This window comes from Salvelinus namaycush, unplaced genomic scaffold (genome assembly GCF_016432855.1).
Source record: "Salvelinus namaycush isolate Seneca unplaced genomic scaffold, SaNama_1.0 Scaffold967, whole genome shotgun sequence".
NCBI classification, from domain to species: domain Eukaryota; kingdom Metazoa; phylum Chordata; class Actinopteri; order Salmoniformes; family Salmonidae; genus Salvelinus; species Salvelinus namaycush.
Window position 1 is genome coordinate 75422 of NW_024061716.1, and position 15150 is coordinate 90571.

Below are 15150 nucleotides of genomic sequence, written 5' to 3' on the forward strand. Positions count from 1 at the left end.
CCCTGAGAAGCCACCGCCCCCCCCTGAGAAGACCCTCTTTGGTAAAAAAAACAACAACTAAATTTAGATTCGTTCAAAGTAGCTACATGGAGTCATAGCTATTTAGCTGTGTTGTGTCTGTCCTTGGGGGTTCAACCAGTCGGACAAGGGTTTCGCATATTGACTTTGTGACTGTGAGCATTGGAGAAGCGTTAGCGGTCCATGAAGACCGCCTAGCCGTCGGTAGTCCTCGTTCTGTCCGGTCTAGTGGACTTGATGAACCCCGCTTGTCCACGCTGACCCGGGGAGTAGCACCGACAACAAGGTACCGGTAGCTAACATTAGCAAGCTAGCTGATTGTTTGCGTTTTTTTTTATTTATCATCACGTTTATTGTTTCCTCAAGTTATATCAATGTTGCTTTGCTGCTTTCTAGGGGAAACTTAACTGTTAACGTTAGCACATCTAGCTAGGTAGTTAGCATTACGAATAGCCATTGTAGCCATACACCTAGCGAGCAAACATAATAATTACTTCGATGAGGTGATGTTTGTTGTTGTCCTTGGCTGTTATTTTAAACAAAATGTCGGTCACACATGGGGTCATGCTAGCTTCTTCACCGCCATCGCTGTGTGTTAATGTTTTTTAAATTATTTTTTACACAGCCTTTCTCAAAAGTGAGCAAGTAGCTAACTAGCTAGCTAACTAAATATCCAGTTGCTGACTTGCTTGCTAGTTAGCTTAGCTTAGCTAGTGTTGATAATTGGATATTGAGAAGGGTGAGCCGGTCAAGGATCGATTCGGACAAGGTGGTAAATTGTATGACAAGTGACAGTTTTATTCAGAGTGAAGATATCTGGTACAAGCGTATACGGTCTCGTTCCTTCGGCTCATAGAGAATCTCCAGAAAAAAGCCCAGATAACAGAAATGCATAGACATTTTATACAACACAGAAAGTAGGTTGAGTCTGGAAGTTCTGGTCCTTTGGTTGGTTCTGGACAGGTTGTTGTCTTCTCAGATTGGTCCTGATGAGCTGGGCGTCATCCTTCTGAGTCTTATAGCAAAAGTTCTTTGTTATCAAATGTTCAGCTAAGCAGGAGATTTTGTGTGTGCGTAGTCAGCCCTCTGTCCTTGGTTATGTGTGTGTGTCTCATTATTTCGTGAAATGCGGACCCAAGCACTCTTTTGATCAAAGCCTTTCCTTATCAGTGTTTATGAAAGGTTTACGTCAGCCCTCTGTCCTTGGGTGTGTGTCTGTCTGTCTCTGTATCTGTTTATAAGTGTGTGAGAAACCCTGCTTAGAAAGAAGTTAGTTATAACAATGTAATAGCAATATGCTTGTGTTATTTTAAATGGTATTTATTACAAATCCCCCTCTTCACGTCTCATAAGAGACGTGACAAAAGCTAGGACAAAAGCTATAAATGGCAAAATTAGAGTAAACTTTATCAGAAGATAAAGTTTTGATTCCCTCTCTTCACGTCTCACAAGAGACGTGACATAAACTTTAAACGAATCCGGGCACAAGAAGGGAAACTTTTTCCAGAAGAAAAAGTTTTGATTCCCTCTCTTCACGTCTCCTAAGAGACGTGACATAAACATGGGATCAAGCAGGAGTAGTATATGCAGAAACTTTCTTGAAGAGAAAGTTTCATATGCCCTCTCTTCACGTCTCCTAAGAGACGTGACATAAACTAGGTAAGAGTAAGAAAAGCAAAAGTAAACAACCAGGGAAACTTTCTCAGAGAGAAAGTTTTAATTCCCTCTCTTCACGTCTCCAAAGAGACGTGACATAAACTATGAATGGCGTTTAATTAGTCATCAGTCCAATAGCCTGGCTCAGCATCCTCCAGGGCAAGCATAGGAAACATCTGTCCCTTCTCTGCCTGGTTGGGATCAATAGCAGTAGTTATGATCCTAGTGGTCAGCGTTCGAATACATGGAATGCAGCAGCATCCACAAAGCACCAGTATCGCAGTGAAGACAGATATAGATACCAGTATGGAGGAAACAAGCATCTTATATTTCCCAAACGCATCCATCCAAGAGTCCCACATAGAGGTGTCAACCCCGGAGTGGTGCTTCATCTTCTCATTAAGTGTACGAAGACCTTCTAAGGCAACAGTAAGACTACCATCAGTTGCTGTGTTATTGGGAATGAAAGTACAACATTGCTCTCCGAACATGGCACAAACACCTCCGCGTTCAGCCAACAACATATCCACCGCGATTCTATTTTGGAATGCCATCAGGGAAGTAGCTTCCAATTGGCCATGGACCGCCTCGAAGCCTTGTTGAGTCCAATTGTCCAGTTTCTGGACATTAAAATTAATGTAATTGATTCGGTCCACATTTTTATTAACTGTACACCACCAGCAAAATGATGATTCAAAACCCGCTGCAACCTGGTCTACGAGTTTATACTTATCTGGCACCCCCCTAGGGACTCCTATGGCGTCAATATAGGTGGGGTCTCCAGGATCCACTCCTGTTGATCTTTTGGACCGGGATAAATCCCCGTCCCTCTCTACACGGGCCATCAGGTCCTTTACTTCCATAGGATACACTGAAACAGGAAGAAGCAGAGAGACAAGAGCACAAAGACCAGTGGCATTCCCTGGCAGGCGGTCATATAGATGATTTCCTCCACACCACCACCAGACATCAGCTCTAGACACAGGTTGGAAAGGGGCATTAGGATTATAGGTGTTATTGCACCATTCATAAGGTAGTGCTCCCAGCATTGGAGGGCCAAGGGACATATTTATACAAGTAAAATTAGCCCTGGCAACCCGAGAAGAAAACATCGGGCCCTTTCTAGTACTTTTAACAATAGGGTAAAACTTGTCCCCTACGGAGCAGTTGGCAGTTGGGTTGTCATGTTTCATAACAGGAAGAAGACATACGTCAGGTAGGGTAGCCGGTACAATGCGAAGGAGTGGACGGGCCCCCATACATACCACACAGCTCTGGTGGGTGGCCTTTCCAGCCTCCTCAGTCACCAATAAGGATGAGCAAGGACCAAAAGGAGACCACTCCAATAACTACACCTGGAGTGGCCAATCACACATTAGTAACCAAAAAACGAGAATATGTTAAACCCTCAGGTCCATCCCTCTATACAACCTGTACCAGGTGGGCTCGTCGCCACCCGGGAACTTCAAACCTTCACAACAGGGAGGACAAACATCACTTTTTTATTCATTCGACAACATCAACTACAGCGAACCAAGGGTCTTCCTCTGTCAGGCCCACTCTCCTGCGAAAGCTTGATTCCGTATCAGCCTCTCCTACTGGAGCATCAAGCAGCGGCATCATACCAGAGGCCCTTGCCACATCTGTAACAGACTTCTTCAAACAAGGTATGATACAGGCAGCACAGAAATGAAAAACAACAACTAGTGTCAGAAATCCAGTAATCATCACTGCAGTGCACTTACCAAACCAACCACCCAGCCAAGGGACCAGTCCACTCTCCTCCACACCTGCAAGACCCCCCACCTCCACTGATAACCTTGCCAACCCACTCAGAGCTTTTGAAATGCTCCCATCCGGACTAGTATTGTTACATACACCTGCCTGGTCGGCCAGAATCATGTCCAGTGCTAGTCTATTTTGTCTACTGGTTTGAGAGGTAGCATCCAATTGTTCAGCCATCCCTGTAAGTGCTGTGTGGGTGTATTTAACAAATCATTATTAATTATAGTAGATATAATTGACCCAGGCATTTTGTTTAGCATCAACAATAGCTGGGCCAATGATGGGCATCAGATGCCACAGGCCATCTTTCCTGTTTAATGTCTGGAATTCGTGGGGGACCCCTATTGGGACCCCCAACAGGTTGGTGTGAATGTTATCTGTACCCTCGGACCAAGGAGCGTCACGATTCTGCCGTCTCCTGGATTGGTCCCAAGCCTCTGTCATGTGCAGCTCCCAAAAGTTGGTTAGCTGTAACCTCAATAATAGGCAATGGTGTTTATCAGACTGGCCAAAACACATGTTCCCTGATAATCTCCTTTCAAAATGGGGTCAACCGCCTGGCAGGTCCACACATCCACCATACATCAGCAACACCTCTAGTTAATAGTGACATTAGTGATGCAGGCAGCAGTAGGGAACCTCCCATAGTCCATACCTCTACCTGTACCAGTGTTACAGCTGTAATATCCCCCATATGCCTTAACCCCCATGGTGTCTTCTGGGGACGGACTTCTATACCAGATTGTAGAGTTCAGGTGATGGCGTAGGACTTGGTCTTGAAGTGGTGGAGGAGGCCGGCTGAACCTGGTCTGTCGGAACTGGTGGCGGTTCTGGCAGCACTGCGATGGTAACATCCCCATCGTATCCTAAACAGACAACTCAGGACTACAAGCAATCCTGTAAAGCCCCCTCCTCTCCCAGAGAACACATCATCAGCCAGAGATCAAGCAACACTTTCACTTCTATGAACAAACACAGTGAGGAAAGGTCGGGGGCAGGGAATTCTTCATTAAGGAGTTGATCCCCGAACTCTATTAGTAACGGTTCTTCTCCTTAACTCTGTGATCATTCGACAGTGTCAGTGTGTCTCACCCTCCAAGTGCGATATGCCCCCAGGTCGGGTGAATCACCTTCTCCTTTAATTCACCTGTAATGCATAAAATCTTGGACATACAGGTTTGGTTAATAAACAGTTTGTCATTTGTTCTATCTGATTATATATTTAACTTCTATGCCTATTTTTTAGCTAGAATTTTTTTTAAATTAGTTTATTATCCAATAGGCCCCATCCTATCCTAGACCACAATGTACCCCTCCCCCGTTTGATACCTGGCTCTGCCCAGGTATCAACCTTACCTATTCTAAATAATGACTTAGTAAAATATTCTTATGTTCTACATTATTATGTAAGACCGCCCCTTTCATTTTCCACATGTCCAATTCTCCCTTTTGTCTCCATTCAGTAACTGTTATCTACCCATTCTGTTATCTCTGTCCTGGCGCCCCTTCCAAAACTCCCTTCTCTGCTCTCAAACCTTCAAGGTCTCAGCAGTGCGGGGAGGGCCACTCTGTCTGCCCTTTCCCTTATCTGTCTGTAGCTTGGTCCCAAACATTAACTAAGTGTCTCACTGTTTTGACTTTATCTAAAATCATGGATTTAAAATTAACAACATGTCTTATAGTGTCAATCTCTAAAGTCCTTACATAACCTTAATAAACCTATCTCTATCTTCTTATGGCCAAAACAAATGCTAACCATATAAATTCCTTTCTTTACTAATAAGCTCTCTATCACTTTTATTTCCATGCCCTATCATTAGTCTGTAAATTTAATCTAAATAAATTATTAAATGTATTCTCTCTACTCCGAATTGGTTCTAAGTTTTTTCTGTCACCAGCACTCAAACAGGCTCCCGTTTGCTGGGAGACCGTTGAGTGCTGCAATACTGCCATCTTCTGTCCATTCTCTGTACAGCTCTCCACCCCCAACTATTCTAAGAGTTATGAGTGTGTGGAGGAATATCACAAATAAGGGGCCAGATATCCCTAATCTCGCCCAGGGAGGGAGATATCCCTCTAACTGGGAGAGGTTCCTTTTTCAGGGGAGGCGAAGTTTGATGCCGCATCACCTGAGTCAGGAGTGTCTTAATTTGGAATCGAATTTAGGCCGCTCAAATCGGCTCTGACTTCTGTAAGGAATTGGAGCTAGAGTGCAATGTGTGAGGTGGTGCCAAGGTGCGCCTGATTTACCTTTGACCTGAACTGAGTGTGAAGTAACCTCCTTCACTTCGTACAGTTCAGTCCACCTGGGTTCCAGCCACTTTCTCTTGTGGACTCTTACCCCACCCAGTCACCATTTTACATTCCGTGGTGGCGTGCCTCCTGGCAGCTTCCCCTCTCGGACCTTGCGAACCTGGGTAGAGAGTGCTACAGAGAGTTCCGTCAGTTTCCTTACATAATCAGTCATACCTATCTGGTGTACATCAAGAGCGGGCATATGACCTCCCTCTCTTGGTGGTCCTTTTCTTCTTAAACAAATGACTTTTATTCTTTTCTACCTCCCTGTCTCTAGCTTCCTGCACTGCCTCTCTCAGTCCGCCTTCCATCGTACTCAGTTGGACCCTGCTTGGCGGCCCCCCTCCTAGATAACCTACCTGTGTCTATCTTCAACTTCAACCCTTCCCAAACCTTCCTTATCGACTTCCACTGTTCTTTTCCCCCTGACCTGTCCTGTACTTTCTGATCTAGAAAATCGTTAAATTTTAGCTTTGGAGTATTTGGGGTCGTCATATTTTATTTTAATGCAGTGGAATTTATTACAGAATAGTTTTGGTAATGTGTGTGCGTATATCAGTGTATATGTTTGACTATCCGACTGTACTTAGCCCGTCACTGGATAAAATCCAGCAATGTATCCCTGGAGACAAGTACTCTGCCTTAACTCAGAGCTCCTCCCTCGTACACTCGGAATTTAATTTTTCTATGTATCGTTTGTTTATCAGGCGTTGTGGAACGTGCAAAATTTCTCAGTCCTAATAATATTCTTTCTCAGTTTAAACCAACACCAATAATTTTTTACATGTATACATTAAACATTTACATTTTTCCCACTATGAACATTACCCTTTAGACGTTGAACACTTAGACTTTAGACATTGGAAACATTACACTTAAACATTGAACATTTTTCAACCTGGCGCCTACAAACACAAATAGACTATTCTTCACCGGACAATCGCCCGGACTATTGAATAAGTCTAGCCTACTCCTCACCGGTCACAGCCGGACTATATGAATAGGTCTTGACAAACTTTACCCCACTCCTCACCGGTCACAGCCGGACTATATGGATGGGGATGGAACAAGCCTATCCTTCACCGGCTGAATAGCCGGACTATTGAATAATCCCTATCCCAATTTTAAGCCTACCCTTCACCGACTGAATAGCCGGACTATTGAATAGTGCTTACTATATTCCTCACCGGACACAGCCGGACTATACGAATAGTTCTTTTTATCACAAATTAAGCCTATTCCTCATCGGTCACAGCCGAACTATATGAATAGCACTTTTAACACAAATTAAGCCTATTCCTCATCGGTCACAGCCGAACTATATGAATAGCACTTTTAACACAAATTAAGCCTATTCCTCATCGGTCACAGCCGAACTATATGAATAGCACTTTTAACACAAATTAAGCCTATTCCTCATCGGTCACAGCCGAACTATATGAATAGCACTTTTAACACAAATTAAGCCTATTCCTCATCGGTCACAGCCGAACTATATGAATAGCACTTTTAACACAAATTAAGCCTATTCCTCATCGGTCACAGCCGAACTATATGAATAGCACTTTTAACACAAATTAAGCCTATTCCTCACCGGTCACAGCCGGACTATATGAATAGATCTTAATACTTACAAATTATTCCCACATATGTTCACTTCACTGTCGTTCACATGTCATTTATATATGTAAATTTACTCAAGAATCCATACTCACACTCGGTAGTACTGATCAAAATTTGGATAGACTATACGACAATATGCAAAGTTTGATTTAACAGGTCTTGCTTACCTTGTTTATTGGTCGACCAGAAGATCAGTTCCCCGAGCTGAGCAGAATTGTTGACCTCCCCCCAAAGATTTCACCTGTCCTCCGCGAACCGTCCTTCCACCAACTCGCCCCCTCACATCCACATCAACCACTCTGGACCGGGTATCTAGATAACCATCGTCTGCTTACCATGTTTTTGTTGATAATTGGATATTGAGAAGGGTGAGCCGGTCAAGGATCGATTCGGACAAGGTGGTAAATTGTATGACAAGTGACAGTTTTATTCAGAGTGAAGATATCTGGTACAAGCGTATACGGTCTCGTTCCTTCGGCTCATAGAGAATCTCCAGAAAAAAGCCCAGATAACAGAAATGCATAGACATTTTATACAACACAGAAAGTAGGTTGAGTCTGGAAGTTCTGGTCCTTTGGTTGGTTCTGGACAGGTTGTTGTCTTCTCAGATTGGTCCTGATGAGCTGGGCGTCATCCTTCTGAGTCTTATAGCAAAAGTTCTTTGTTATCAAATGTTCAGCTAAGCAGGAGATTTTGTGTGTGCGTAGTCAGCCCTCTGTCCTTGGTTATGTGTGTGTGTCTCATTATTTCGTGAAATGCGGACCCAAGCACTCTTTTGATCAAAGCCTTTCCTTATCAGTGTTTATGAAAGGTTTACGTCAGCCCTCTGTCCTTGGGTGTGTGTCTGTCTGTCTCTGTATCTGTTTATAAGTGTGTGAGAAACCCTGCTTAGAAAGAAGTTAGTTATAACAATGTAATAGCAATATGCTTGTGTTATTTTAAATGGTATTTATTACACTAGCAACGATAGTATTCGCCAGACGGGGGGAGTCTCTATGATCGGCTTGGCTAACAGACGGCAGTAACGTTAGTTATTTAGTTAGCTAGCTGTCTAGACTCGACTCCTAGACGTCAACAAACTGTACAGTTTCCTTGCTAACCGTTAACTTGCTTGTACTGGACTAATGTCTTCACGTAGACATACTGGCTTTCATTTCACACATTTCACACATTCTCTTCAATATCGTTACTAGTTCCCCACTTTCACTTACCGTGAAATAGCCTATGCTATGCAATAACTTCAACAAGGACATCTATCTATTTGTTAATAATACACTCAACTAATTAATTGTGATAGTTAGTGTAGCTACTACCCTTCTACAGCATGTATTATACAAAGCATCAACCATAGTCTACTGTAATGTCGACCTCCTGTGACAGTCAGTTTAAAGCATCAACCGTAGTCTACTGTAATGTCCCCTCCAGTGACAGTCAATTTAAAGCTAATTTATTAATCAATCAAAGATTTTGTCAGGAAGAGGACCTAATTTTCCTCACATTTATTATACAACAGATATTTTTACAACTCTCACTCCCTTCTCCCCCCCTTCTCTCTCTCCCTTCTCTCCCCCCTTTTCTCTCTCCCTTCTCTCCCCCCTTTTCTCTCTCCCCCTTTTCTCTCTCCCTTCTCCCCCCCTTTTCTCACTCCCTTCTCCCCCCTTTCCCCCCTCCCTTTCTCTCTCTCCTCCCTCTCTCCTCCTCCCTTTCTCCCCCCCCCTTTCTCTCCCCCCCTCCTTCTCTCTCCTCTTCCCCTCCTTCCCTGCAGGTCATGGACTTCCCGGGCCACTTCGACCAGGTAATGCAAACAGCTTTATGATTTCTGTCAGTAAATGGAGAGAAAAAAAACGCTCTAACAATAAAATGTATTGTTCATAATAATATAATATAAGAGTATAATGCTATTTGTCAAACGCTTTTATCCCAAGCGACTTACAGTGGTGCGTTCATACATTTTACATGTACGCAGCGGGAATCGAACCCACGACCCGTGCTCTAGCTAGCGACTGAGCCACACATCATTCCTATTATTATTATTATTATTGTAGGTCTTCCAGCAGCTGAACTACCAACGCGTCCACAGCCAGCTGTGTGACTGTGTCATTGTGGTGGGCAGCCGCCATTTTAAGGCCCACCGCTCAGTGCTGGCGGCTTGCAGCACACACTTCAGAGCCCTGTTCACCGTCGCCCAGGGAGACGCCAGCATGAACATGATACAACTGGACAGCGAGGTGAGGATGATGACGATAAAGGTGGTGATGATTAAGATGTGGATGATGAGTTTATAACAGGTGACGAGGTGGATGAGTTTATAACGGATGAGGATGATGAGTTTATAACAGGGGTGATGAGGATGAGTTTATAACAGGGGTGATGAGGATGATGAGTTTATAACAGGGGTGATGAGGATGATGGGTTTATAACAGGGGTGATGAGGAGGATGAGTTTATAATGGGTGATGAGGATGATGAGTTTATTACAGTGGTGATGAGGATGATGAGTTTATAACAGGGGTGATGAGGAGGATGAGTCTATAACGGGTGATGAGGAGGATGAGTCTATAACGGGTGATGAGGATGATGAGTTTATTACAGTGGTGATGAGGATGATGAGTACAACAGGGGTGATGAGGATGATGAGTCTATAACAGGGGTGATGATGATGAGTTTATTACAGGGGTGATGAGGATGAGTTTATTACAGGGGTGATGAGGATGAGTTTATTACAGGGGTGATGAGGATGATGAGTCTATAACAGGGGTGATGAGGAGGATGAGTCTATAACGGGTGATGAGGATGAGTTTATAACAGGGGTGATGATGTGTGTTACTGCAGGTGGTGACAGCGGAGGCGTTTGCTGCCCTGGTGGACATGATGTACACCTCCACCCTGATGCTAGGCGAGAGCAACGTGATGGACGTGCTGCTAGCTGCCTCTCACCTCCACCTGAACGCCGTAGTCAAGGCCTGCAAGCACTACCTGACCACCCGCACCATGCCCATGTCCCCGCCGGCAGACCACCGGGCCACACAACACCGCCAGCACCAACACACCCACGCAGAACAGCAGAGACTTAGGCAGCAGCAGACAGCCGCTGAGTTAGCCGCTAACGCTAACCTAGCGGCTAATGCTAACCTAGCCGCTAACGCTAACCTAGAGGCTAATGCTAACCTAGCCGCTAACGCTAACCTAGAGGCTAACGCTAACCTAGCGGCTAACGCTGCTACGTCCAGGCTCCAGCGGTCGTTCCTGTTGCAGCAGCTAGGTCTAAGCCTGGTGAGCTCTGCCCTGGGCGGAGTGGAGGAGGATGGGGCCAGGGGTGGTAGCGACGGTGTTAGCGTTAGCGGTGTAGTGGAGCAGAAAGCTTCCTTCCCCATTCGACGTTTCCACAAGAGAAAGCCCTCCCTGAGCTTTAGCCTATCTGAGGACAGGCCCAGGCAAAGGCCCCGCCCCTCCGGACCCCACGGGGATGAGGAAGCGGGACTACTCTCCCCCGACTCACACAAGACGGGGGAGGAGACCAGACTGGACGGGGCGATCACCGGCCTAGTAGGGGGCGTGTCCCAGGATGACTCCCAGATGCCCAGCCAATCGGACGGCGGACGCTGCGAAGGGGAGGAGCGAGGGGAGGCGGGTGTGGGGAAGGAGTCCCTGGATGGAGGGAGTCACCATGGTGATGGGGTGGAGGTGAAGATAACTGAGGAAGAGGAGGAGGAGGAAGTACTGGAGCAGCAGGGACAGGTAATAACATTTTACCAGGAAATACTTAACCTACATCCCGAATATCCTGTTATTCCCTCTATAGTGCACTACTTTAGTCCAGGGCCCTATTCCCTCTATAGTGCACTACTTTAGTCCAGGGCTCATAGCTCAGGTTATAGGGTGTCATTGGGGACGAATACTTCCCCTAAGAGTTGGCAATGTATGAAACAACTGTCTGGCCGTAATTCATGCTTTACCTTGGTTAAATAAAGGGTTTAAACCCAACCTTGGAACAACAGTCTGGCCGTAATTCATGCTTTACCTTGGTTAAATAAAGGGTTTAAACCCAACCTTGGAACAACTGTCTGGCCGTAATTCATGCTTTACCTTGGTTAAATAAAGGGTTTAAACCCAACCTTGGAACAACTGTCTGGCCGTAATTCATGCTTTACCTTGGTTAAATAAAGGGTTTAAACCCAACCTTGTAGGAAGTAATGGGTCATGTCCTGTTGTCCTCCTTCATGTCTGTATTGCTCCTCTCCTCCTCTCCTCTATCTCCTCTTCTCACTCCTCCCCACTAATCCTCGTCTCTCTCCTCTCTCCTCTTCTATCTCCTCTTCTCCTCTTCTCCTCTCTCTCTTCTCCTCTTCTCCTCTCTCCTCTTCTCCTCTATCTCCTCTCTTCTCTCTCCTCTCCTCTCTCCTCTTCTCCTCTCTCCTCTTCTCTCTCCTCTTCTCCTCTATCTCCTCTCCTCTCTCCTTTTCTCTCTCCTTATCTCCTCTTCTCACTCCTCTCTCCTCCTCTTCTCACTCCTCCCCACTAATCCTCGTCTCTCTCCTCTTCTATCTCCTCCCCTCCTCTTCTCTGTCCTCTTCTCCTCTCTTCCTCCTATCTCCTCTCTCCTCATCTCCTTCTCTCCTCCTATCTCCTCTCCCTATCTCCTCTCCTCATCTCCTTCTCTCCTCCTATCTCCTCTCCTCTCCTCCTCTCCTCCTATATCCTCTCCTCCTCTCCTCCTATCTCCTCTCCTCCTATCTCCTCTCCTTCTCTCCTCCTCTCCTCCAGGTGGTGGTTAAGTGTGAGCCTCTGAGCTCCCCAGAGCCAGCTGATGACATCACCATCCAGGGTAGCGACCAGCTGGGACCTGGAGGAGGTAGAGGAGGAGGAGAGGAGGAGAAGGTAGAACTGAGCCCACAGAGCAGTGACCGTAGTCTCTCCTCCTCTGACCAACAGCCGCTCCGGCCCAGCTCCCAGCTCCTGCTGAAAGGAGGTCTTGGTGGTGGGAGTGGAGGTGGTTTTGGCTGTAGTAGCCATCTCAATGGGAAGTCTGGTTTTAGGATTTCTAGCTTCCTCGGCGCCAAGGTCTTTGGAAGCGGAGGGGCGGGGGTCGATGTCGGGGACGACGACCTCAACACGACAACCGGCGAGGCGATGGCAGCGGCACATCGCTTCCTGCTGAGCCCGGAACACTCTGGGACCAATAACTCTGCCTCGATGCTCCGGCCCGGGTCGGCCAACCACCTGCACCTGCTGGGTGGCGACGGTCTCGGGGGATTCTCTACAGACGCTGATTCGCTCTTCCTGCGTCCCCTGCATGACGGGCTGGGAAACCCCAGAGGAGGAGGGGGGTTTCCAGACCCGTTTTCTCTGGACTTCCAGCGCTCCAGCCTGGGCCTGCACTCCCTGGCCCGCGCCTCTAGAGGGGGCTCCCTGGGTTTTCCTGGATACCGCCGCATCGCACCTAAAAACGACCACACGGGAGGAGGAGGAGAAACCGGGGTCGTTCTCCAAGACGCCCTGTCTTCCTCCAGTCTGGGGGAAGGGGGACCCTTGCTTCTGAACGGATCGGGGGGGTACGAGTCAGGCCCCCCCACCTCCTCCTCCTCCTCCGCCCCCCACCCCCATCCCCAGCTGACCCGTGCCTCGGCGGACGTCCTCTCCAAGTGTAAGAAGGCCCTGTCAGAACACAACGTCCTGGTGGTAGAAGGAGCCAGGAAGTACGCCTGTAGAATCTGCTGTAAGACTTTCCTCACCCTGACCGACTGTAAGAAACACATCAGAGTGCACACCGGGGAGAAACCTTACGCCTGCCTCAAGTGTGGCAAACGTTTCAGCCAGTCGTCCCACCTGTACAAACACTCCAAGACAACATGTCTGCGCTGGCAAAACAGCAACATGGCCAACACACTGATGTAGGCTTGGGTAGGTGATAGATGTGATCACTGTAGAGGGGGGGGGGGGGGGGGGGGGGTGAACGGTATTCAGACTTTAATACCTTTTATACCATCGTTGTGCCATACCGGAGCTATACGGTATTACCGGGCATTGTGAATTAATGGGGGGGAAATAATTTAAAAAAATAGCCAAATTAGCGGTATGCTAACAAAGTAGTAGAGAATTCCCATAGTGGATGCTAGCTAAATGCTAACGAGCCAAGCGTTTCGACCTGTACCAACACTCCCAAGACCACCTGTCTACGCTGGCAGAACGGCCATCTGACTTACGATCTGGATGTAGGCTGGCCTGGTAGCTAGGGTTGAGTTGGATTGGGAAATTCCCTGGGGAACTTACCGGAAGTTTTGGGTTTTTTTCCCAATAAATTCTGGTTGGAGGATCGTATCGTCGCTGCTGGTTGGAGGATCGTATCGTCGCTGCTGGTTGGAGGATCGTATCGTCGCTGCTGGTTGGAGGATCGTATCGTCGCTGCTGTAGATCAGAACAGCTTCAACTAAAACAACCGTTTCTATTGGACAAATGGGTTCCCGTTTGGTTCCTTGTTAAAACACCACTTCCTGGTAGGGGTTGAGTTTCAAATCATGTCCAGGAAAAACTCCCAAGTCTAAATCAGTCTCTGATTAGAGGGGAAACATGGAGGGGAAAACTCCCTGGTTTAAATCAGTCTTTGATTAGAGGGGAAACATGGAGGGAAAACTCCCTGGTTTAAATCAGTCTCTGATTAGAGGGGAACCATGTAGGAAAAACTCCCAGGTTTAAATCAGTCTCTGATTAGAGGGGAACCACGGAGGGAAAAACTCCCAGGTTTAAATCAGTGTCTGATTAGAGGGGAACCAGGAAAAACTCCCATGTTTAAATCAGTCTCTGATTAGAGGGGAACCAGGAAAAACTCCCATGTTTAAATCAGTCTCTGATTAGAGGGGAACCAGGAAAAACTCCCATGTTTAAATCAGTCTCTGATTAGAGGGGAACCAGGAAAAACTCCCAGGTTTAAATCAGTCTCTGATTAGAGGGGAACCAGGAAAAACTCCCAGGTTTAAATCAGTCTCTGATTAGAGGGGAACCAGGAAAAACTCCCAGGTTTAAATCAGTCTCTGATTAGAGGGGAACCAGGAAAAACTCCCAGGTTTAAATCAGTCTCTGATTAGAGGGGAACCAGGAAAAACTCCCAGGTCTAAATCAGTCTCTGATTAGAGGGGAACCATGGAGGGAAAAACTCCCGGGTTTAAATCAGTCTCTGATTAGAGGGGAAACATGGAGGGGAAAACTCCCTGGTTTAAATCAGTCTCTGATTAGAGGGGAAACATGGAGGGAAAACTCCCTGGTTTAAATCAGTCTCTGATTAGAGGGGAACCATGTAGGAAAAACTCCCAGGTTTAAATCAGTCTCTGATTAGAGGGGAACCACGGAGGGAAAAACTCCCAGGTTTAAATCAGTGTCTGATTAGAGGGGAACCAGGAAAAACTCCCATGTTTAAATCAGTCTCTGATTAGAGGGGAACCAGGAAAAACTCCCATGTTTAAATCAGTCTCTGATTAGAGGGGAACCAGGAAAAACTCCCATGTTTAAATCAGTCTCTGATTAGAGGGGAACCAGGAAAAACTCCCAGGTTTAAATCAGTCTCTGATTAGAGGGGAACCAGGAAAAACTCCCAGGTCTAAATCAGTCTCTGATTAGAGGGGAACCAGGAAAAACTCCCAGGTTTAAATCAGTCTCTGATTAGAGGGGAACCAGGAAAAACTCCCAGGTCTAAATCAGTCTCTGATTAGAGGGGAACCATGGAGGGAAAAACTCCCGGGTTTAAATCAGTCTCTGATTAGAGGGGAACCAGGAAAAACTC

General features: G+C 46.5%; 1 protein-coding gene across 1 annotated transcript; it reads left to right on the forward strand.

Moving 5' to 3' along the window:
- The first annotated feature begins 79 nt into the window (after positions 1–79).
- Positions 80–13272, forward strand: LOC120043584 (zinc finger and BTB domain-containing protein 5-like). Its single transcript, XM_038988147.1, has 5 exons — positions 80–304; positions 9143–9172; positions 9423–9605; positions 10209–11114; positions 12141–13272. The coding sequence occupies exons 2-5, from the start codon at positions 9146–9148 to the stop codon at positions 13269–13271; spliced, it is 2247 nt and encodes a 748-aa protein (XP_038844075.1). The 5' UTR covers positions 80–304; positions 9143–9145; the 3' UTR covers position 13272.
- Positions 13273–15150: the final 1878 nt, after the last annotated feature.

Bases quoted from the DNA above. Each gene is read 5' to 3' on its own strand.
- LOC120043584 (XM_038988147.1), top strand. From the start codon at position 9,146: ATGGACTTCCCGGGCCACTTCGACCAG. The intron at 9,173-9,422 runs GTAATGCAAACA...TTATTATTGTAG, and splicing joins TCCCGGGCCACTTCGACCAG to GTCTTCCAGCAGCTGAACTA. The intron at 11,115-12,140 runs GTAATAACATTT...CCTCTCCTCCAG, and splicing joins TACTGGAGCAGCAGGGACAG to GTGGTGGTTAAGTGTGAGCC.